This window comes from Thunnus thynnus, chromosome 17 (assembly GCF_963924715.1).
Source record: "Thunnus thynnus chromosome 17, fThuThy2.1, whole genome shotgun sequence".
NCBI lineage: Eukaryota > Metazoa > Chordata > Actinopteri > Scombriformes > Scombridae > Thunnus > Thunnus thynnus.
The window spans coordinates 29636731-29660600 of NC_089533.1; the positions used below are offsets into that span (position 1 = coordinate 29636731).

The following is a 23870-nucleotide window of genomic DNA, read 5'->3' on the forward strand; positions in this document are numbered from 1 at the left end:
TTCAGGTCCAGGTGGTTCTCTTTGCACTAGCTGGCCAGGTGATCCACCTTCTCCCTGTAGGCTGACTCGTTGCTGTCAGTGATTAAGCCTACCTAATCTGTCATCTGCAAACTTGATGATGGAGTTAGTGTCATGCAGGGCTTTGCAGTCATATGTGAAGAGGGAGTAGAGGAGTGGGCACAGCCCTGTGGGATCCCAGTGCTCAGAGTCAGGGTGGAAGAGATGTGGTTGTCTAACTTAACTTACTGAGGCCTGTCGGTCAGAAAATCCAGTTACATATGGACAATATGGACACAACACATTATGTCAAGTCAGGTCATTCACATCTGATCTCTTGCACAAACAGAATTGACTTTACAGTTGGAAGGAAACTTGTAGTAAGCATGATGCTCAACAGATGTGTAAGGTGGTGTGTTGAAGAGAGGAGAAATAGAGGGAAATAAACTATGTATAGGGAGTAACAAAAAGATACAGGGAGGCACATGAGATGTGTTTTGAGAGACAGAGAACACTGTTTGTGTGTGTGCGTGTGTGTGTGTGTGTGTGTGCATGTGAACATTTGTATGTGTTAGATGTGTTAGAAGAAGAGGTGAGGTGCATGTAACATACACAAAATATATTATCACATTTTTTGTTTTGTTATACGTGAACAGTCTGTCAGATGTACAGATGCTGGTATCTGGGAGCAGGTAGTGATGTCTCTCAGTTGAAACTTGAAATATAGTTTTTGTCAATTTCTCTTTACTTTTAATTCATTTTGACAGGTTTACGGAAATGTATTTTATTACATGACCTTAGCATTACTCAAGTGGAAAGTTAAATGAGAGTTGACAGTTACAGCCAAGATGAGTGTACTGAGATAGTGTATTCTCTCTTTCCTCTTTTGGGCCAATAACAAGGATGTCTGTGTAGTCTTGAATCACTTTGAGGAAATTTTGGATCAACCATAAACTAATATTAGAGAGCAGTTTTAAAAGGAGTAAAGAGGGCTTGGTTCATCAAAATAAATAGCTATATAGAGTTGGGTGTCATTTACATAGCAATGAAAATTGATACTGCAGTTATGGATGCTGGCCCCTAGTTGTAACATATTAAGACCAAAAAGTAGTGGACTCAGGACAGAGCCTTGTGGTACTTCATAGGGAACGTCTGAAGCTTCAGTTTTAGACAGAATGATTATGATATGACAGGTAGGACTGCAACCAGTTTAGAAGTGCATCTGAGAGCCCTACACAATTTTCCAGCCTATCGATGAGAATTTCATCAGCAGTATTGAGGTCCAGAAGAACAAGAATATGTTTGTTTTTTTTGTCCCATTAGATTTTCAGATCAATTATAACATTCAGTGGAGCAATTTCAAAGTGACGCCTTGCTCTGAAACCAGACTGGAACTCCTCAAATAATTGTTTTTTGTTTAAAGAGTCCATTGCATGGACAGACTCTTATTATAGGAGTGGTTGCACTTGTATAATTATTTTTAAAAATGCATTTTATTATTTTGCAGAGCAAGGTGGTGTTAAAGTCAAGCTTTTGTGTCACGACAAACACACACAAAGGGTTCTTACCATTTCCCAAGCAGCAGGGTCATGTTTGAAGAGTGAGTGTGTGAGCTCCACTGACACTCTCTTCCTGTAGTCTGAACTCTTGTCTTCTGAAATTCGGAATAGCACTGCTGCAGCGTAGGTGGCTGTAGGAAGACATCAGTCCTTCATAAACAGATTCAAGTGGAAAAGCCTTTCTGAAGCATTAAAAGAATAGTTCACCCATGTTCTGCAAAAAAATTATCATAGAGAAACAATTGCCAGTTTAACCAACCAAACCACAGTTTGCTGCAAATAAAATCAACCCAACTAACCAACAACCAATCCAACCACTTTTATGAACCAGCATTAAATAAAAATAAATCATTTCCGAACTACAAATGATTGTATTGCAACTGATCACATTTAAATATACCAAAACAAAACATTTCTAATTTGATACATAAATGTTTATGGAATTGGCTGACTCCCTGGAGTTTTTGTGCTTTCTTGTCTCACAGGTTTCTATGGATCATGGTCGTGGACCACCTGCTTATGGATCGCAGGCTTCCACGGGTTGTGGTTTCAGACCGCCTGCTGCCGTGGTCCTGCTTGACGCCCACATCTGCTATGATTATTATTAGTAATATTTCTATTATTATTATCGTTGTTATTGTTATTATTGTTGCTGTGCTTTTCTGTTTCTCTCTCTCTCCTCTAACCCCTCCTTCTTCTCTCTCAACCCAACCAGTCAAGGCAGATGGCCGCCCACCTAGAGCCTGGTTCTGCTCAAGGTTTCTTCCCATTGAAGGGGAGTTTTTTCCTGCTGCTGTCGCAAAGTGTTTGCTCATGGGATAATGTTGGGTCTCTGTAAATTAAAGATTACAGTCTAGACCTGCTCTATGAAAAGTGAAAAGTGCCCTGAGATAACTTCTGTTGTAATTTGGCGTTACATAAATAAAATTGGCTTGGCTTGACTTGACTGTGCTACACAGCTGGACAGGAAGCACCAATCATTCCTTATGTTAATTATATTGATTTAAAAATATATATAATTACAGGGGCATGTTCAACTTGTCTAGATATTTACACTGGCTAGAGGTCAGGAACAACTATTCCCCAATGTTTTGCTTGAGAGTGAGGTTAAATTATTTTGGACCCCCTTTAATACTGTGATGGAAACAAGCTGTGACTGCTTAACCAATCACAATATTTTATTGCGCAAAAATAGTCAGAATAGAAAACCTGCAGCTAATTCAGTCATTTGGAGTAGCAAAAAAAGAAAGTTATCCAGTGAGGCAGAAATACCAGTAATGAGATTTCTGCCAACACAGTAATGCCATGGAAAATAATGGATTTAAAAAAGACTGGTGTCATTCTATATTTTTCGCATTTTCAACAGACCTCATAAAAAGGCCAAAACCAACACTCTGTCCCTCAATACTTTCTGACTTCCCTACTGTGTCTGAAGCACTTCACGTCCCAAGCCTATTGGTTCCTACTGAGGATGTAAAGCTTTACAAAAAGACTCACAAAAATTTAGTTTTTAAAGAAGGCTGAATAATTTTCTTAACAACTGAACACTACTTTTAACAAACGGACTATTTTCAGTAGGGGATTAAGCCACATTTGGTGCTCTGGGTATTTCTGGCAGCAGGACACTGTGTGTTGGATTGAGTGAAAATAAACTACAGTGTGTGTGGTCATGTAATGAAGGAACATATCACCAAGTGCAGCGGTGTGGCTCATTGACGTGTTTTTAATAGTTTTTGGACAGCAATGGAGCTCTACGTCACAGAGGAGTAAGATATATCAGGCTTTGGATACACATGCAATACTTTGGTTTTTAGTCTGCACATGGCATCTATCATAAATAAATATAAAGAATCACCAGCCTTATCCTTTAACTTTGTAATGCACAAAACATAACAAATAACCGTCATGATACCTTGTGTATCATGATATATCATATATCATGGGGTTGTCCTTTTTCTGCCTCAACAAGAAGTCAAGGTACAATAGTTGGGAAGTGCCAAGTGAGAGAGATAGTCTGAACAGAATGCTGCTTTTGTGAGGTGTTAACGCTGTGTAGGACAGCATAAACCACTGCAGCGTGGTACATCCACCTGCCCCGACACAATAGTGTATGAGTTCACATCAAAAATAATATGTGAAGATTTCTTAATATGTGTCGCACAGTGACAGTGTGCTACATTTACAGCAGGGTAGGCTGCAGCAGCAAATGTGGAAAGCAAGAGAAATTGGATAACTTCAACACAAAGCAACCACAAGCATTACCCATCCAAAATGGTGACAACTGGAGTGCACATTTTGAAAATCTGTACAAAGACAAAATGATAAATCTAATTAATTCAAATCAATGTATTAGGAAAGAAAAGCTCCAAACATTAGTAGAAACAAAGACAACCAAAACCCCCCTTGATTCCCCAATTACTTGGGAAGAACTGACCAAACGAACAAAATCTCTCTGGCAAAGGAAAGCTTATGGTCCAGACAGCATTAAAAATAAAATGCTCAAATACAGCAGCCCAGAGATGCAGGGTGCAGTGTTGAAGTTGTTCAATATCATATTACAGTCAGGATGTTTTCCTTACATCTGGTGCAAAGGGCTCATTTCCCCCATTCATAAGAGTGGGAACAAATCAGACCCTGGTAACTACCGTAGCATCTGTGTTAGCAGTTGTCTAGGTAACTTATTCTGTAGTATTCTACATAAAAGAACACTTGATTTCCTTGATGAACACTCCATCTTGAGTAAAAATTAAATTAGCTTCCTCCCAAAACACCATACCACCAACCATGTATATACCCTTCACACTTTAATTAACAAACAAGTACACCAAACAAACAATGGTAAGATATTCACTTGTTTTATTGATTTCAAGAAAGCTTTTGACTCTATTTGGCATGACGGGTTCTATTACAGACTTCTACATTGTGGTATACAGGGAAAAACATATGATTTAAATCGATGTATTTGGAAAATAGCTGTGCTATTAAAATCAGAGACAAACAAACTGAATTCTTCACCCACAGAAGAGGTGTTCTTCAGGGTTGCAATTTAAGTCCAGATTTATTTAATGTGTATATAAATAAACTTGCGTGGGTTCTCTCCAGGTAGTCTGGCTTCCACCCACATACCATAAAACATGCAGGTTACATCCCGTAGATGTGAATGTGAGTGTGAATGTGTGAATGGTTGTCTGTCTCTATACTATATGTGATTGACTGGCGACCTGTCCAGGGTGTACCCTGTCTGTCAGCCAATGTCAGTTGAGATTGGCTCCAGCTCCCCCGTGACACGCTAAGGAAAAGTGGTAAAGAAAATGGATGGGTGGATGGATGGATGGATGGATGGATGAATAAATGACTTTGCTGCTCAGTTGGATCAATGTGCTGTTCCTGATCTCTCCCTCCCTCTCTCCTACTGTCAGAGAAATAGAGCACAGACAGATCCTAACCAAGTACAGGCGAACACAGTACAGTGACCACAAATTGGCAATCGAAAAAGGACGACAAAAACATCATGGCAATCAAAAGAAAATAGAGTATGTGGTCACTGTTGGACAGATGACGCTGAGACAGAGATGCACTTCTTCCAACAATGTAGCAGTAAGATTTCCCTTCATTGAAACCAAGGGGCCCAACCATGAAACACAGCCTCAGGTGCAATTTTAAGGATATTAAAATGTTAAAATAAGTGTGCATGAATAAACTTATGAAGGAGGTCCCCACACTGTGTCTCCAACTCTAGTCTCCCAAATCATAGACGACTGCGCTGACTACTGAGGTAAAATGTAGTGCATCGCAAATGCGCAAACAGACCTCTACTTATTTATACACCCATAACACAGAGACAGTGTGTAAGGTGTGTGGAAGAACTTCAAAAGCTTTGCACTTTTCATTTATTGCCTATTTTTTACAACCTAACTTTGTGGAATGGAGAATGGGAACAACAGGTAAATTTTAAAATGTTTGTACAAAATAAATGTTAACAAAAAACCTACTATTTGTGCTTTGCCGAATGACGTATTTGGATTCGGGCCTATCCCTAATACAAATCATCAGTCATTACTTCAGAGTGCTTTGCTGAGTTCAGCTTTAGTTCAGGAAGCTCTTTTTATGAATTTTAATTTTTTTTATGAATGTAAAAACTGTGAAAACTGTGATATGGTGTTCAGAGATTATTTATTAAACTTCTAAAACCACGTTGCAGAATGAATGATGACACTTATGTGATATGATTAATTGGCCATATTAAAAGGTTTGACCAGGCCAGCTAATAAAGGCTCAAAAGTTGTGAGAAATTTGTAAAAGTTAAGGATGTAATGTTGTAGAAATTTGGCAGCTTTTTTATAATACAGATGTGATGAATTTCTTTGTACTTGTAACATTTGATGATCGAATTTTCAGAATGTGTTGGAGCTGGGTGTGTCCTTGGGACCCACCAGTTTCACTCATGGTGAATTCCAGCAGATGGCAGTCATGATACGCCAGCCAGCAATACACATGTTGAAGTGATAAGGCTGATGTTTCTGACCTAGCTCCAATTTGTGTAAATTTGCATTTTATTTTCTGAATTGTGTTGAACAAATAATCAGAGATCATGATTCTACCCCAAAGCTTGCTGCTAAAATTTGTTATTATATTATATTTATTATTATATTATTATTATAATTATTATTTCATACAATATCATCTTTAGGGTAATTTTTTTCAGGTTGATTGTACAGTGAAAACTTTTTTTTTTTTTTTTCAGGCTTTTCAGGTCTTGTGTGTTGATATATTTTCTCAAAGTGAAACTGAGTTTAAATCTATTGAAATTGCATGAGAATCAAATATCAAAATGATGGCCACACTGCATTAAACAGCACATATTGGGCCATAGCTGTTAGTTGACGTGTGCCTTTTTAGCAGGAATAGCTCTTATTGTGTGTGTGTGTGTGTGTGTGTGTGTTTGTGAAGGGGGGTTATGATTTTCAGAGACACACACCAGACATAAGAACAGTTGACTGGGGATGGCTTGTGCAATTGTGGACAAAAGTCATGTCTCCAATTGGTAAAATGCTCACTGGTCAGTGGTCAAGGTTAGGGTTAGGGTAAGGTTAGGTTTAGGCAAGTAGTGGTTATGGTCAAGGTTAGGGTAAGTCATCAGGAAATTAATGTAAGTGACTTTAGTAAACCTGTGTGTGTGTGTGTGTGTGTGTGTGTGTGTGTGTGTGTGTGTGTGCATGTGTGTGTGTGTTTGCATGCGTGTGTGTGTGTGTGTGTGCGTGCGTGTGTGTGTGTATGTGTGTGTGTGTGTGTGTGTTTGAGTGTGTGAGTGTGAGAGCAGCCTGGTCACCAGAATAAAACGTTGCCATTATACATTTCTGCAAACCACAGAAACATTGAATATCTACATTTCAACATGTGTAATACATAGCATATTAATATTTCAACAAAATGTATCATATCAACATTTCTACAAAATGTAGCATATTAACATTTCAACAATATGTATCATATAAAAATGTCAACAAATTGTATCATCTCAGCATTTCGACAAAACATATTATATCAACATTTTCAAAATACGTAACATCTCAACATTTCTAAAGTGAAGCAGTTCACATGCAATCTATATGAGCTGACTTTCGTAGAAGGAGAAGGAGGGGTTGGTGGATGGTTAGTAAGTTTCTTGGCAGCAAGTTGGAAATCAGCAGAGAGCACGGTTCGAGACCACCTCGAAACCAATGCCCACTTCCCGTTTCAACCGACAAAAGTGGGTGTTTTTAGCGAGACGTCAGGACATTTGCAGCCATTTTTCTGCCAAGAAAACCAGGTGTTTTCAGCGAGACATCAGCCGTTTTTATTTTATTTTTTATTTTATTTGAACCCAAACCATGATTTTTCTCCTAACCCTAACCAAATGATCTTTGTGCCTAAACCTAACCAGACCTTAACCACAGCATTGTCACACCATAAAACATCATTATTCAATGGGTAGAGATGTTAATATGCTACATTTGTAGAAATGTTGAAATGATGTGTATTACACGTGTTGAAATGTATAAATTCAACGTTTCTGTGGTTTGCAGAAATGTTCAATGCCAACATTTTGTTCTGGCGATTGGGTTGGTGAGAGAGAGTGGGAAACAGACATACCGATTCCCTCGTTGTTGGAGTGCAGCAGCTCCATGAGTGGTGCTGATGCTCCTTCTGCATCGATGAGTTCTGCAGACTGTTTGTCCAGGGCCAGCTCACACAGGACACCCGCTGACACTCGCTTCACATTCTCCACATATGAGTACAGCAGCTGGACACACACGCACACATACACAACGAAGCCTGTGATCTTAGAGATTGTTATAGACTTTAACAGCACAAAATATCACCAACATCTTTGTCTTTCAACGAAGAACTGCATCTTCATTTTAAGAATTGTCAGTCTGGTGTACTCTCAATGCCATTGTTTTTTCATTTAAGTAAGTGCAGGGTCGCTCAGGTTAGCACTGTGCAGCAAGAAGGTTCTGCTTTGAATTTTGCAGGTATGTTTACATGCTGTTTATTGTGGTGCAGCTGAGCAGCGAATTAGCGAATTGCGGTGCACTTTTCCCTGATGAATGTTTGTTTGGTGGCTCATTCAACAAGCTAAAGTGCAGGACAAGATATGTGTTCATGTTTGTAAGTTAGATAAAGAGACTTTAAAGAGACTTTCAGAGTCTGTGGCTCTTGTGTTGTGTAACTGGATGCTATCAGGCTAATTGTGACTGTCTGCTTTGCCTATGATAGAACGCCATGTTGCTGCTTTATGCAAAGATTTTATTTGCTATATGGAAACAAGCTTTACATCTACAGATGGGTGACAAATTAAAGGAAAAACCTGTATAGGTCTGAATGCTTGGCCCCTACAGTGAAGGGATCTGGTGGCTCTGTTATGCCGTGGGGGGCATTTTGCTGGCATGGTTTGGGTCCATTTGTCCCCTTAGAGGGAAGGGTCACTACAAATTGATACAAAGTTGTTCTGAGTCATCACCTTTATCCTACGATGAAACATTTCTATCCTAATGGGAATGGGCTCTTCCAGGATGACGATGCCCCAAGTCATCGGGCACGAGGGATCACTGAATGGTTTGATGAGTATGAAAATGATGTGAATCATATGTTATAACCTTCGCAGTCACCAGATCACAACCCAATTGAACACCTATGGGAGATTTTGTACTGACGTGTTAGACAGTGCTCTCCACCACCATCATCATAACACCAAATGAGGGAATATCTTTTTGAAGAATGGTGTTCCTCAGCCTTGGCATTGATTCTACAAGTCTCTGGTGAACACCAACTTGTCCAACACATCAGTTAAGGGTGGGCCCGAATCCAAATATGTTATTCGGCAAAGCACAAATAGTGGGTTTTTACGAACATTTATGTCATACAAATATTTTAAAAAATATTTGTTTTCAAGATAAAAAAAACAAAACATGTCACATACCAGCGTGCAGGTCGGTTACATCACTATCTCAGTCTCTTTCCTGTGCTCCGCTGTTGTGTGTATCAGCAGGTCTCAATGAGGGGAGTCACATCCACCTGCTACATGACGCACATTTCCTTAATTGCACATCACTCCCAGAGTCAGGGGGGTTACCCAGAGATAATGCTGAGCAACTGACATCAGCGAAGTGCTCTCAAGGGACTCTCCACAACCTGTTGTTCCCGTTCTCCTTTCCACAAAGTCAGGTTGTAAAAAATATTTTTTATTTTTAATTAATGAAAAATTAAATGAAAAATGAAATGAAAAATGCAAAGAAATAATCCCCTTGAAGTTCCTCCCTACACGTTACATGCTGTGCTGTCTTTGTGTTATGGGTGTATAAATACCTACAGGTCTGTCTGCATAATTGCAATGAGCAGTTTTTGAGTTTTAGCTCAGTAGTCAGTGCAGTCGTCCATGATCCGGGAGACTTGAGTTTGAGACCTGGTGTGGGGACCTCCTTCATAAGATGAAAATTTATTTTAACACACTAATATCCTGAAATTAAAAGTTTAATAAAAACAAAAACAGGATTTTTACACCTATTTCCACTTTTTTTCAAATACAAATACAAATATAAATATGGGTCAGGCACCATCATATCTTGAAGAGCTCATATTACTGTATTACCCCACTAGAACACTGCACTCCCAGAATGCAGGCTTACTGGTGGTTCCTACAGTCTTTAAAAGTAGAATGGGAGGCAGAGCCTTCAGCTATCAGGCTCCTCTCCTGTGGAACCATCTTCCAGATTTGGTCTGGGGGGCAGACTCCCTCTCTACATTTAAGAGTAGGCTTAAAACTTTCCTTTTTGATAAAGCTTAGGCCCGGCCAGGCTTGCCTTGGATCAGCCTTTAGTTATGTTGCTATAGGCCTAGACTGCGGGGGGACTTCCCATGATGCAATGAGCTCCTCTCTCTTCCTCCTCCTCTCCATCTGTATGCATTCACGTATCACGAGTTTTTTGTGCTTTCTCATCTCGCAGGAAACCCTGGGTTGCAGGCTGAGCTTTTGCGGTCCTGTTGGTGCGGTTCTGGAGAAGACCACTCCCATCAGGATAGAAATGTTTCATCATAGGATAAAGATGATGACTCAGAACAACTTTGTATTGATTTGCAGTGACCCTTCCCTCTAAGGGGACAAGTGGACCCAAACCATGCCAGCAAAATGCCCCCCACAGCATAACAGAGCCACCAGATCCCCTCACTGTAGGGGCCAAGCATTCAGGCCTATACCAGTTTTCCTTTAATTTGTCACCCGTCTGTACATAGCTGGAGAACTAACAGTATTCCATTTAACTATGGGGTACCATCATGAAACCAAAAAATACAAAGTATAAACTTCTCCCATTCGGTTTCTTTTTTCTCTCTCTCTCTCAAAGGAGAAAACAGGACAAGCAATTTCCAGAACAAATGAGATATGGTGACTGTTGAACCATAGTGAAACCAAAAAGTCTGAACTCTGGCTTCAATGAGGAAACTTTACAGCTAAGCAATTGGATTGCATCCAGTTATTATTATACTTAAATATTGGATGGAATCCAAATGATTTTGGTGACTTTTCCTTTAGCATTACCAACAGGTTCACATTTGTGGTTTTGTGTAAAATGTCTCGATATCTATTGGATGGATTGCCATTGAAATTTGGTACAGATAGTCATGTTTCCAATAGGATGAATGCTAATAACTTTGGAGATCATCATCAATCAAAAGTGTTATTTATTTAATATTTTGGTTTATGACCAAATGCCTACAGACTATCTCCCCTTTAATGTTTTGGTGTGTGTGTATGTGTGTGTGTGTGTGTGTGTGTGTGTGAAAGAAGAAACAACCTGACTCCTCAGGTCCATGATGCTAATATTGTTAGCTGTAATGTTAGCTGTTTGTGTATTTTGTGCATGTATCTATATCTATCCCTACCTGCTTTCTTCCTCTCTATCACTGGCTGTCTCTTTATAAAGCTGAAATTCAGATGTTAATGGTGTCATTTTCTCTGCTACGCTTTTCTGCATGTTTTCTGTGATTACGTGTGTGTGTGTGTTGGGGGGGGGGGGGGGGGGGGGGGGTGTACATCTGAAAGCTAAATTCATATGCTGAGATAAACTATGTCTCCTTTGTTTTTCATAAATCATTATACTAATGCACTCTTGATGTCTTTTTCAGATTTCTCATGACATATTCAAACCAAGCTTTGAAGACAACAAGAGGTCTTTTACTGACTTGAAGCACATAAGTAGAGCCTGCAGTGCCGTACACCGGTTTTCTAACCATACAGTGACTTAAAATATCTTAATACACAACTGCTGTCTCAGTTGTACTGACTTTAACATTTTTAAAACCTGATTTTTGACTTGTAGTTTTAGGAAGCACTAAATTAACAATATGGACCCTTTCTTCGGTTTTTGGCAATATTTATGGAGGTAATTAAACACATTTTCAACGTATTTTTGGTAATAACACTAAGCCCTGGCACTAAGTGGGTGGTGTTATGTGATTCACAAGGTAACCTTGACAAAGAAAAAGCAATATATTTCCTTCTACCTGTATGTAACTTGCCCATTGAGACATACAGTAAGTTGAGCTATCCCTTGATAATTTTTCTTCTCTTTCTTTTTCTACAGCTCTGCATAAGAGACATGAAGAGCTCTGGAAATTCATCAGATGTCTGAACTTCAGACCAGACCCAGCTGCAGCATCTGCTAGAAAGAAGTCAAAGATCATTGACCAGGAGTGTATGGACGGTCTCATTTAATTGTTTTCCGAATGCCTGTAAGATGTACTGTGAGACAGTATACAGGAACTTCCGGTACAGTCAATCGGACCTTACGGTTCAGGCGGCAGCCAGGAAGACTTCAGCCCAAAGTCGACAAAGAAGGAAGACGGAAAGATTTATTAGATTGGATTCATTAGATTAGATTCAATTTTATTGTCGTTTCACAAAGTACTGAGACAACAAAATGCCGCTTAGCACCTAACCAGAAGTGCAAGGGAAGCAGTAAAGAGCAGTGCAGTGTAATTTATGTATAATACATATAGGTAGTGTAAATAGTGAATAAATATGAATAATATTGTTGGTCAATGTGACATTTTTCTGTTACATTAGTGGATGTACTACTGGCTAGTGGCTAACTAACACCACTGCCACACCCAGTACAGCAGCACAGAAGGACAAAGACATAATGTCTGCAGGCCCAGAGAGGGAGACGGAAAGAGGGGTGAGGGTGATGGTGTGGAGCTGCTCTGTTCACAGTCACTACTCCCAGTGCAAACTAAAATCTCCTCTTCTGTTTTTTGTTTTGTGTTTACATGTCTCTTGACATTTGCTTTTTAAAAAGTGGTGATTTTCAGTAAAGCTTTTACTTTTCAACATGTTCCTCGCAAATGTTTTTTTTTTCCCCAATAAATTTATATTCATGTCATTGATTGTAGTGTAGCCCATAAGATAAGAATATGAATATATAGACTTCAGTAACTGCAGTATTTTTGATATAGGCTTACTAATTATATAGATAACTTAAAATTATTATTATTATTATTATTATTGTAGGGGAGGGGTTTACCCAAGCCTGTATTATAAGGGCCTAGGGGGTGACCATTGACTGTATAAAAGATGGACGTTATGGCAGCTCTCCAAAAGTGAAGCCAAAACAACTGCCCCCTGCTCACCGGCTGCAGTACAGGTCATAAGTCCTGCCCCCTCCATGTTAGCAGATGGAACATGAGCCACACTAAAAAAATCAAAGTGCACGTCAAACAAATTTTTCCCAAAGATGGTTTCTGTCATTTTAGGTAGTTCTTATCACACTGATGCTTGTCCAAGTGTTCATTTTTCTGATAAGTTTGTCTTAAATAGTTATTTCATATATAAAAGGGGGTGTGACGTCATTATTGATCGTTGTGACAGCCGATCTCAAACCTCCGCCAGGCGGCGGGCTGTCCGACTCTACTGCGCAGACTCTGGCTCCAAATGACATTAGACAAGCAAGATAGCAGCTCCCGGAAAGGAGATATTTTGGCTTCACTTTTGCATAATGGTCGGAAGTAGACACGCATTGTCCATATTTATATACAGTCAATGGGGGTGGGTGACCAATAGTGACACATCTATCAACCAATCACAAGTGATTTTTCTTTTTAAATGTCTGTGGTTTCATCCAATGAATATCTGAGCAAGGTTAGCCAAGCCAAGTTTCACTGCTGTTCAGATGCTAATTGGAGTCATTCAAAACTCTGCCATGCCCTCCATACCCCAGCAGATCTCTGAAGTCCACCCACAACCCCCTCAGGTTCGTTCTCAACAATTTATGGCGAACGCGGACTTCAACGGCTGTAAACAGCTGTTAACTGCCAGGAATTAGTGACGTTTGCAGGCCAAATATCTGTTTTTTTATGCAGTGTATGTTCTTGCATGTGAGTGTACCTGCACAAACAGTGGTATGGTCTGCATGCTGGCAATCTCTCCTCTGTTTATGGGGTCTCTGGCCAGAATGTGTAGGGCTCCTGTGCAGCCCTCAACTATTTCCTCCATACGAACACCATCCTGATAACAGATACAGACAGAAAGACAGAAACAAAGAGAGATGTCAAAGACAGAAATAGACCAGAGGACCCAATATGAATACTGACACTGCTAAATATGCTCTGTTTTCATCTGTTGGTTTCAGAAGCAGTACTTGAATCTCAGCAGTGTGAAGTACTTCTTTTTTGTGAATAAAATTTGCTCGTAAATGGATAAGAGCAGGTAAACACTTTGGTGTGTGGGGGGGGGCTGCTAAAAAAAAAAGTGATCTAGGACAAGTTTGTGAATCCAACTTGTAACACTCATACTTGCAAACCTCATGGATGATAAAAAGATTAAGGATACATATACAGTTCAGTTCAGTACAAAACTAGGCCTATACATCACATCATGAGATACATCATTTTTGGTTTCTGTGGCTAACGAGGAAGTACCATTCTGTTTATCACAGCTGAGCTGACAGGTGAATGTTGGTGCATCAGTCATTTGATGTCAGTGCTAAAAGCTACTGACTCAGGAATGATTCAGTCGTCGGTGCTGGAAGGACCAACTTTGGTTATTAGCAATAACTACTAATTATCAAAGGTAATTACAGGTTATTAAAATCAATACAATTTTTAATACAAATTAATAATGAAGGGGCACCATCCGGAAACCCGGACCAATAACCAAACAGTAAGGTAGTCTCATAAAAGGAGCTCACTTAGAAATGCTAATATCTGAGGGATACCAGCATCCATGGGTGAACGAAGGTTTGAGTCTGAGCTCTGACTCTCTCAACCAGCCTGTTATCACACAGTACACAGTAAAATACACATGCAGGTGAATGTGTGTGCATGTGTGTGTGTATATGTGTGTGTGGGTGTGTGTGTATGTGTATGTGTGTGGATGACAAGATGGTGGACGTGATCTCGGATGATGACATTGCAGGACAGTCAGGATGGCAGAAGTGACTACGGAAGGAAGAGAATCATGTGAGAATCAAATAGTGGATGTGACCACAGTGTTTTGATTGGAGAAAAAAGGTAAGATGGTGCCGGCTGGAGATCGGTGACAATCACCCAATTCAGTCTGTGCACTATCAAATACATGTGTCTGGTGGTAAGATGGAGAGGGGCAAAGCGTCGCTGTGTTCCATGTTATCCACCCACCAGATGTGCAAAGGGGTGTGAGTGTAGTGTGTGTGTGCATGTAATCAGAGTTAGTAGCAGGAGAGGAAAATAAAAGAAACACTGGTTTGCAGCAGTCCCACAACTGTGGGGAGAGAGCAGTAGTAGTTGTTGTTGCACAGGCAGCGTGTGTAGGCACAGTAATTTGTCACATTGTCTGGACTGTTGACCAACAAGCTACCTGCTTTCTCTTGCGGTGACACAATACACAGCAGTCCCGAGTGGGACAACACAAACCAGCTTAGTGTGTTGAACACAACTAAACCAGCATCAAGCATCAATGCTCCTCGGAGCTTAGCAGAACAAAAGGACTTGGTGGTCCATCAATTCACAACACAGTAGCAATAAAGCTTAACAAGCAATAAAGCTAGCAAAACACAATACAACACTGTCTCTGCCAAGACGTAAGCCTCTTACTTGGGTCACTTCAGAAAGTGATCAGATGGGTGTTTTAGTCCATCAGTGGGGTTCAGCATGGGTCTTCTGATGCGTGGTTCTGGCAGTGCCATCCTTGTTTCCTCGAGGGTTAGCGGCTGCTGGTTTCTCAATGGGCAGTAAGGAATACAGGAGAGTCGACTCGGTCGGTCGGAAGGCAGCAGGGCGTCTTTGAGAAGAGATCCTTTTCTTCCTTCTGTAGGCAACAGGAGAGTGCTGGGCTGCAACAGCGATCTCTTCTTCAGATCCAGTAATTGTGCTTGGTTGAACACAGGGAGAAGTCTCAGCTCATCCAGTGAGGGGCAGATCTTCAAACTTGTTGAGGGGCAATATATGTGCACGGTGGTTACCTCCTTTAGCAAACTGGCTCACGGGGAAAGCTAAGCTTTCTGTGGCACGGTTACAATGGAAAGGCAATGGGTGTATCTGTGCAGCCGATAGTTAAAGCTGAGGTGACATCACGGCTTCATCACCCCTGCGGTGGTAGAGCATCTCTGCCAATGAGAGATGAGAGTTTGGGGCTCTCCCAGATTTCTCCCAGTCTGTGTGAGCAGCCTTTTGGCGCCCTTCCTTTGTTTCAGGGATTAAAGGACAAAGGTGGCCTCATGGTCAGGTTTCAGAGTTTACAAGTAGGCCTGCCTTTGTTTGAACACATGGTTGAGGCCCAATACAGTTGAGCTTTGGTGTGTAAGATCTGTTTGTACAGAACATCTCCAATTGGTACAATATGTATTCAGGGATACAAGCATCTGTGTGTGTGTGTGTGTGTGTGTGTGCTCCACCTGGTATGTCTGCTGAGCAGAGGAGGCGTGTCTCTGTGTGTCCTGATGAGCCTTCAGCAGTAGGTTGACCAATCGTGGAATAGCACTTGCCTCCCTCAGTGGTGCCTGATTGGCCGGGCACAGCGCCAGGTTCCGGATCAGGCCAACTGTAGCCTGAGGAGAGGACAGAGAGGGTGGGGGGCACAGGGACATCAAAAACCTTTCTCAACAGATTTTAGCGGCAACATTACATGTGGAGGCTCCAAATAGCAGTGCCAGTTACTGTTTGGAACTTCTGCAAACTGTATACACTGTGCTCATGTATGCTAACCAGTGTGTGATGCTTCATATCAAAGGAAACCACGGGGATGAGAGCCAAAAGATCTAACAAATTTTTGTGGACGGAGCGCCTACTCACTGCTGAGTAGACAGCTGGGCTGACTTCCAGCATCTGGACAGCCACAACACCTCAGTGCTGTCTCACTGTAACACCAGCAAAGTGCTGAGAAAAGCTCGCAATTTTACTTTTGAATCCCTACATGCGGGTTTCTGAAAATCTCTGGCCCAATAATGCTGTTTTAGGTCCCAAAATTCTTATGACCCCAGCAATCATAATTGTGAGCTCACTGAAAAACAGTAGGTTGTTTACAATGATTAAAACTGTAATTATTACTGGGGTGGTGTTGAAAAAGACCCACATACAGCGAGGGACTGGATTAAAATCACTGACCAGCAGGTCATATTAAAATCACCACACCTATCCTACAGACAGAAATCCAGTTCCAATGGAGCTTGAGTAAACATCACCATGGTGGCATCTGACCCACGCAATAGCAATTTTACTTCTTAACTGCTCGATGTTGAAAAATAGTCACAGAAATGCCATTACAATAAGGGTTATGTGTCAGAGGAGTGACTGCTGACTGTGACCAACCCAAGCACCTCTGCTCTCGCTCTCAATGAAAATGTGTCGAGTTTGACTCTGTCACCACAGTAATGGTAGTGTCGCAAGAGAGCACAACACATTAATTAGCCATAAGATTAGTCTGTTGTTTTGGTATCTGAACCAAAAATCAGGTGTTGCAATGACACGGGTATTGATAAATTACAAAAGATATCTAGCTCTGCTGTTGAACAGGTCTGATTTATATGTAAATCAAGAATATGTAGACAGACAGGGGACAGAAAACTCAATAAATACAATATCATGACCTCATATCTGTGTGTGTGGGGAGGAGGGGTGGGGTTAATCTTTACATGCAGAATTCTGCAGATACATATTATACATACATAGAAAAACACCAACATATGCATGCACAGCAGAATTAGGCAGATACCCATTGATAATTGATATTCAAAAGAGAGCACTCAAATGTTTTAATCACCTTAAATCCAGCCCTCTAAACACCCTTAAATGTGCAGTTCATTATTGTATTCTTGTAAACTACTGCTACTACTAATAATAATAATAGTAAAAAATGACAAAGAGACAATATTCATTATGCAGTTCCTTTTCAAATATTTATATAATAAAACATGTCACCAGTGCAACACAAGCAAAACTAGACCTGAATAAACCATTACTCTTGGCCTTTTTACTTTTCTTTGATTTGTTCTTTTGAAAGATTGATAATTTTTCATTTAAATGACAGTGCATACATTATTTGGTAACTCACTGTGACAATTTTTGTTCTTGTGAGAAAGGAACATCAAACTGTTTTAATTAATCTGCAGCAGAACAACAGCAGTCTAGTTTGCATGATTGTATTACATTAAAGTGAACATAAAATAATTCTGTTTTTCTGAACGTAAAAGTTGAGTTCCAACAGTTTGAATAAGAAAAGATACTGGAGTTTTAGTCACTGAGTGAATGAGCGAGTAAATAAGTGAATGCATGTTTGAATGAGTGGCTGAGTGAGATAGTGTGTGAGTGTGTGTGTGCGTGTGTGTGTGTGTGTGTGTGATTGTGCATGTGTGTGTGAGTGTGTGTGTTTGCATGTGTGAAAGATCAGACAAAGTTTCACTTGAAGTCACTGAGCTTCTTGATGAGTGTGCAGACATGCGGAATCCCTGATGTTGCCTTGTTTTTAACCTCTTCCTGCTCTTCTTGCTTCTTGCTCTGTGCTTTTGTGCCCCTTTCAGGATTAATGTCAATGCAGGTTCTGAAAAACGATGTAGAATGACAAAAATATTCTTCTTTCAGGTGACATCAATCTATGAATGTGAAATATCAAGAAAGAGCATCTTCAGTACAAAGTAGTGGTGCAGGATATTGAAACATATGATTCACATTTCACTAAGTATGTATCAATTCACACCAATGATCAAGTTAATCAAAGTTAAAAGGAAGAATGTGATGGTAAGGAATCAGTATCAGCCCTAACAATATTAGTAGAGGCAGCAGTAATGATAGTAGTTGCTGTTCTTGCATCAGAGACACCAGTGGTTATCACTAGGTTATTGGATAATGGTGATGTGTGAACAAAAGTCAATCAAGTCAAGCTGTGTGGTACAGTATGTGTGTAAAAGCTCCTAGATTTCCAGTGTGAACACTGCATCATGTTGATACTGAAGGTTGAAATGATAGTAGGAGGAGAAGACTACAGTAGGCACAAGCACAAAGGACATTCACTCACACAGCACCTGTTTTTCTATGCTCATTATCCATCGCTGGTTTGTCTGTGTCATTGGACCTGATAAAGAGATTATAGATTAGATTAGGTTCTAGAAAGGTCTTCAAAAAAACAGTCTTGTATGGCTCTTTTTGCCAGCGTGGAAAACACAAAGCACTAGGTTGGACTTACTACCTACTAAAGTCAAATTAGTAAAGTTAGTAAAGTTAAACTATCTTCCAGCAAAAGCAAGTGTTGTTTTAATATTAATGTAAACTTGAGACAAAAATCTGACATACACTAATTTTAGCTAAATTTTTTTTACTTCCTAGACAACGATAATGGTATGCCATTTCCTAACATTTTGAAGCATTAAGGCAGAATAAAAATGGTGTCTCACTCAGTGGTTGCTTATCAGTGCAGCTCTGGACATCTGTGACAAAAGGCTGAGCAGGTTGTAGGTTGCGTCCCTTTGTGGTGACAGAGAGTGACTGGCAGATGTGTTGAAGTTGAAATCAACAAAAATAAAATGCAAGCTGCAAAATCAATCTTTTGCAAAAAAATAGAAAAGATCCTTTTACGTCAGTTAAATTTTAAATCCCAACTTCCCAAGATGCTTAGCCATTTACAGTACAGTTTGCAATGAATTCCTGTAAATAATGGCATTCTCTTCAAGTGCTGTAATCACATTTTTTTCTCCCAGATTGCATTGAAGTTTACAGTGTGACACTATGACATTAATACAGCAGAATACTGTTCAGATTTCACTGTAAATTTACATCAGAGATTTACAGTGCAGCTTACTGGGTTCCCTTTTTGTGTCACTCAGTTGACCTGAGAATTTAAAGAACACATTTATTTGGTTGTGGTTCGAAAGGGGGTGATTGCAGTCTGACAGTGAATGCACTGATAATGGAGGGGTCCATGTCAGTGATTGCATTGTCAACTACATTAGATCGAAGACCTGAGGAGTATGTGAATCTCCCTGAAGAGTCCCCTCTGAACCAACTGTTAACTATGTACAGGCCTAAGGTCCGACAGAGATGCAGAGTCAAGGTTGTTCCAATTGGTGATGGTTGGTGTGATAAACAGGGGAGACTGGGAAAAGGCGAGGCCTGGAAATTTATAGTAGATTAGGTTTAGATTAGCCTTTATTGTCTCCCTTGGAAGAAATCTGTTTTGGGCATTTGAGAGAACATAGCAGCACATTGCCATATACACACAATATATCTGTATACATATATAATCCAACTACAGTTAGCACGCAGTATCACACACAGATCCATATACACCAAATCATACCCACCAAGAAGATATTGCACAAATGCACTACACCAATATTATTACTACACCAATATTGTACATTCCCCCCAATAAAAACCATGATTCCTCCTCACTGTCTCCTCAAATATCTCCTAGAGATAAGATGTGGGCAGCATGCCAATTATTTTGCCAACCCCTTTGATCAGGTTTTGGAGTTGTGGTTTCAGTTTAACAGACAGGTTATCAAACCATGATGTGATGCCATAATGAATAATAGATTCAATGGCTGCTCTGTAGAACAATATCATAATGCTTCTATCCACTCCCTGGACCCTGAGCCTTTGCAGAAAATGCAGACGCTGATGGTGGTTAGCTGCTCAACTCTCTCCTTGTTGATTAGAACTGGGCTGTGATCCCCAAACAGACCTGGCATCAAAGACCATTTCTTTAGTTTTTTTGATGTCTAAAATCAGGTTGTGCCCCTCACACCACTGCACAAACTTCTCTATCTCTGACTTATACATGGCAATGTCTGAGTCTTTTGTCAGTAAACTGAGTGTGGCTGTATCATCAGAGAACTTAATAATGTAGTTGTTTGTGTACTAGTTTCTACAATTACTCGTATATAATAGGGATGTGTAGAGAGCCCAGTATTTGTATTTATATCTATATTGAGGCAGCAAAATTATTTGTATTTGTATTCTAATAAAAGTGATGTCCAAATTAAGATATTAAAATAAGACCTGCTGATAGACGTAACAGGGGAGCAGAGGAGAGAGACTGAGATATTGATGTAACTGACCTGCACGCCAGTATATGACATGGTTTTTCGTTCTCGTGTTTCCCTTAGTTTCCTCTTTAGTTCTCTTTGAACTGCTCTCAGTTTCATTATATTGTTGTTCCGGAAGGCTTGTTTCTTCCATCAGATGCAATGTTTGATCTCAGGCACTATGTAGTCTTGATGGTCTTTTTTGGTACTACAGTGTCAACATAGAAATGAATGTACCCTGTGATTGCCTCCGCCATACTGTCAATATTATTGTCTTGTTGGAAAACATCCCAATCAGTGGCCAAGGAGCAACCACTTAGCTCCTCCTTATTCCTGTCCTGCCAGACACTGACAGTCTCTGAGACAGGTTTGCTTCTTTTAAGGGCGAACCTGAAAGTGGGAATTAGCTGGATCAGGTTATGATCTCTCCTTCAACTGGTGTGATGGTGGCACAACTGATGTTTGCGGTGGCCTCTCCTAGTTCCAATTATGCAGTGTCTTTGTCTATGTCTACGTCTATGTCTGTGTCATCATGTGGAGTACTAGGTAAGTAAAATAAGAGAAGAGAAATATGTCTGTGATCACCAGGGTTTTTTTTTTTATATTCATAACAAAGACTTTTGTTACGAGAAACACTGGCTGGGAGAGCTAAATCAGCTGAGCACACTTGGTCTGCTACAGCCAGTGGGCCCAAAGGAGACCATGGCCTTGCCTGGAGCACAAGGCCATTTCCTCTCCAAGCTGAGAGGAGACACTGAATGTGGTGCGACAGGACGTGGAAGCAGTGCAAGTGCGGAGGAGCGCAAGCTCAGCTGTTGAATGCTAACCCATACAAACCGGCAGTTCCAACAATCATGCTGCACTAATGTTCGTTCTCTGGACAGCAAAATGGATTATATGACTCCCCCATCAGTACTGGTCACTCGTTGACATGCAAGAGCTGTCTACATAAAACTGAGACTGTACTTTTTTCTCTAAATGCACTTTAATGCACTGTGGTGCTAACTGCTTATTCTTTTTTCTTTTTTTTCTTGACTGTTGACATCATCATGACATCACATTCTCTATACTGTGCAGTATTCATTTTGAATGAAGATTACAATAATTGATTGACCTCATCCTGTTTGCTCTTCATTTGCAAAGCCCACTGTTAGTGACAGATGAGGCATGAAAGCCTAGACGCACCTTCATCAGAGGATTGAGGAACATGAAAAGGAGACTGTGCAGAGGCATATTAAAGCCTGCAAAGGAGATATCAGTGACTGAGTGGTAACCAGATTTTCTTGCATCAAGAACCACTTAAGAAAAAATGGCTGGTGACTGAGAGCAAGTGAAACCATCAGACTGGGGTGAAGGGTGAAGGGACTGTTTCACTGCTTTGAAAAAACACCAACAAAGTTGTAAATGTCATCAGCAACAAACTGTTGCAAGTGAAGTCAAAGAAGCAGGGATGTTTGCTTTTAGACAGCCACCACCCAAGATAACTCATCCAAAGACCATTGCTCTGTGACTGTAAGGTACGTAACAGATGCTATTCATGACAAGGTGATCCAGAAATGTATTCTGCAGAAAGTCAACGTAGACATCAGTTCTTGTAGGCAGCTCGAGAGACAGTGTAGCGAACATGCAGGGACAATATCAAGGTTTTTGGGCTTGTCTCTCAGGGAGTCTCCACCTAAATCCACAATTGGTGCTGTGCACACAATCTGAATCTGTTTTCAATCACAAGTGCATGAAAAAATGGGAAGCCATGAGTGCAGACAAGCTGAAAGCACAGAAAACTTTGTCCAATGGGGAGAAACACGGTGGGCAAAGGATGATGCTCTGACTGTTGATTTGGTCCTGACTGACTGGCAAAAAGTGAACAAGACAACACCAAAAAGCTCACTGTTACGAGTCAAAGCTAAAGGATGTGTTTGAGTACACATCACCCTTGTCAAAATATGTATACTAGTGGGATGATATCCTCACAGCTCTAGAAGATCAACTGAACAAGTGTGTCAGAGGGCCCGTCTTACACTCGGCGCAAAGGGCCAACCGCAACACAAGTGTCTTTGCTAGTTTAAGACCGTTTGTGAAGTTTGTTATTTTCCCGTCCAGCACCCACGTTGTTTAAATAGCAAAGGCACTTTCTTTCAATATTTATTAAAATTAGCTAATTGCAGTAATGACGGATGAAATTATTAAAAATTATTTGACCAAATTGTGGCAATATACAGAGGTATTTAAACAGACCCGTCAGGTTGAAGGTGTCTATCAAGACCGAGCAAATGGATTTCAACAAGGGATCAGACACAGGTCGACTTTCCTGCTAAATCAATACATGAAGACATGAGGAACACATGGGGAAATAAATTAGGTGAAAACAATGATTGAACTAAAGAAGGAAGGAACTGTGGACAGCTCCTAGCTGCTGCCAGCAGCAGGACCAGCATTTTGGGGGGCTGATTTTTTACATGATTGAAATTTATGATTTAATCTTTGAACAATATTCAACAAATATTCTTTAACATCTTTGAGATTACAGTGATCAGGTTTCCATACTTTCAGGAATTAAAACCCTGCTGATTTGACTTATTACTATATGACTGAAAAAAGTGATTTTAAAGAGAAACAAAGTTGTAATTAAAAAAAATAAACTCTTTCAAAAAACAAACAAAAATAGATTTGCAACTAATTAATGAACAGGATCTTAAACTGGTGGTCTGGGACTGGCCACAGGAGGGTCCAGGAGTAGCAGGGGCCAGTGTGCTCATAATGGATCATGCGCTTTCACTTCATGCACGAGCAGATCCGTTTCCTCTGCAGAGAAGAGCTCCTTCTTACTCCTTAGCAAATGTGCCATTATAATAGCAATCCGCCAAGGTGCAAGTGCACCTGGCTTTTAAAGGGAATAGGAGATGACACTCTGATTGGACTATTGCATGTTACACCCAAAACACACCCATGATTAATTAAGAGACTAAGGACAACCCCTTTGAACCATGTGCCTGGCACTGCAATCATTTCCTTCCGCCGTTATACTAGCAAAAGTGGATTTGGACACACCCTAACTGCATTTGCGCCATGTGCCTCAAACTGTGTGCTTAGATCGTTTAAACAGGGCCCAGGGACTTTAAAGGGGTCAAAAGAGCTGCAAATCATTTTGTGGAATAGGCTAATGAGAAACTGCAGGAGGAAGAATGGAAATAAAGAAGTCAATGAGATGGCAAAAGTATCAGAATTATTAGCAGAAGGTGAGAAAAAAATTGAGGTCAAAGTACACAACGTTATACAAGAGCCTGCT

The 23870-nt window shown here is 40.3% G+C and overlaps 1 protein-coding gene across 1 annotated transcript in view; it reads right to left on the minus strand.

The window, feature by feature from the left end:
* LOC137168167 (junction plakoglobin-like) overlaps positions 1 to 23870 on the minus strand; it is a 69808-nt gene that overhangs the window by 23253 nt on the left and 22685 nt on the right. Inside the window, exons 6-9 of the mRNA XM_067570671.1 lie at positions 15962 to 16114; positions 13477 to 13596; positions 7689 to 7839; positions 1566 to 1687 (exon numbers count right to left, since the gene is read on the minus strand). Of these exons, the coding sequence (XP_067426772.1) occupies positions 1566 to 1687; positions 7689 to 7839; positions 13477 to 13596; positions 15962 to 16114 (546 nt within the window). The remainder of the gene's footprint in view (positions 1 to 1565; positions 1688 to 7688; positions 7840 to 13476; positions 13597 to 15961; positions 16115 to 23870) is intronic.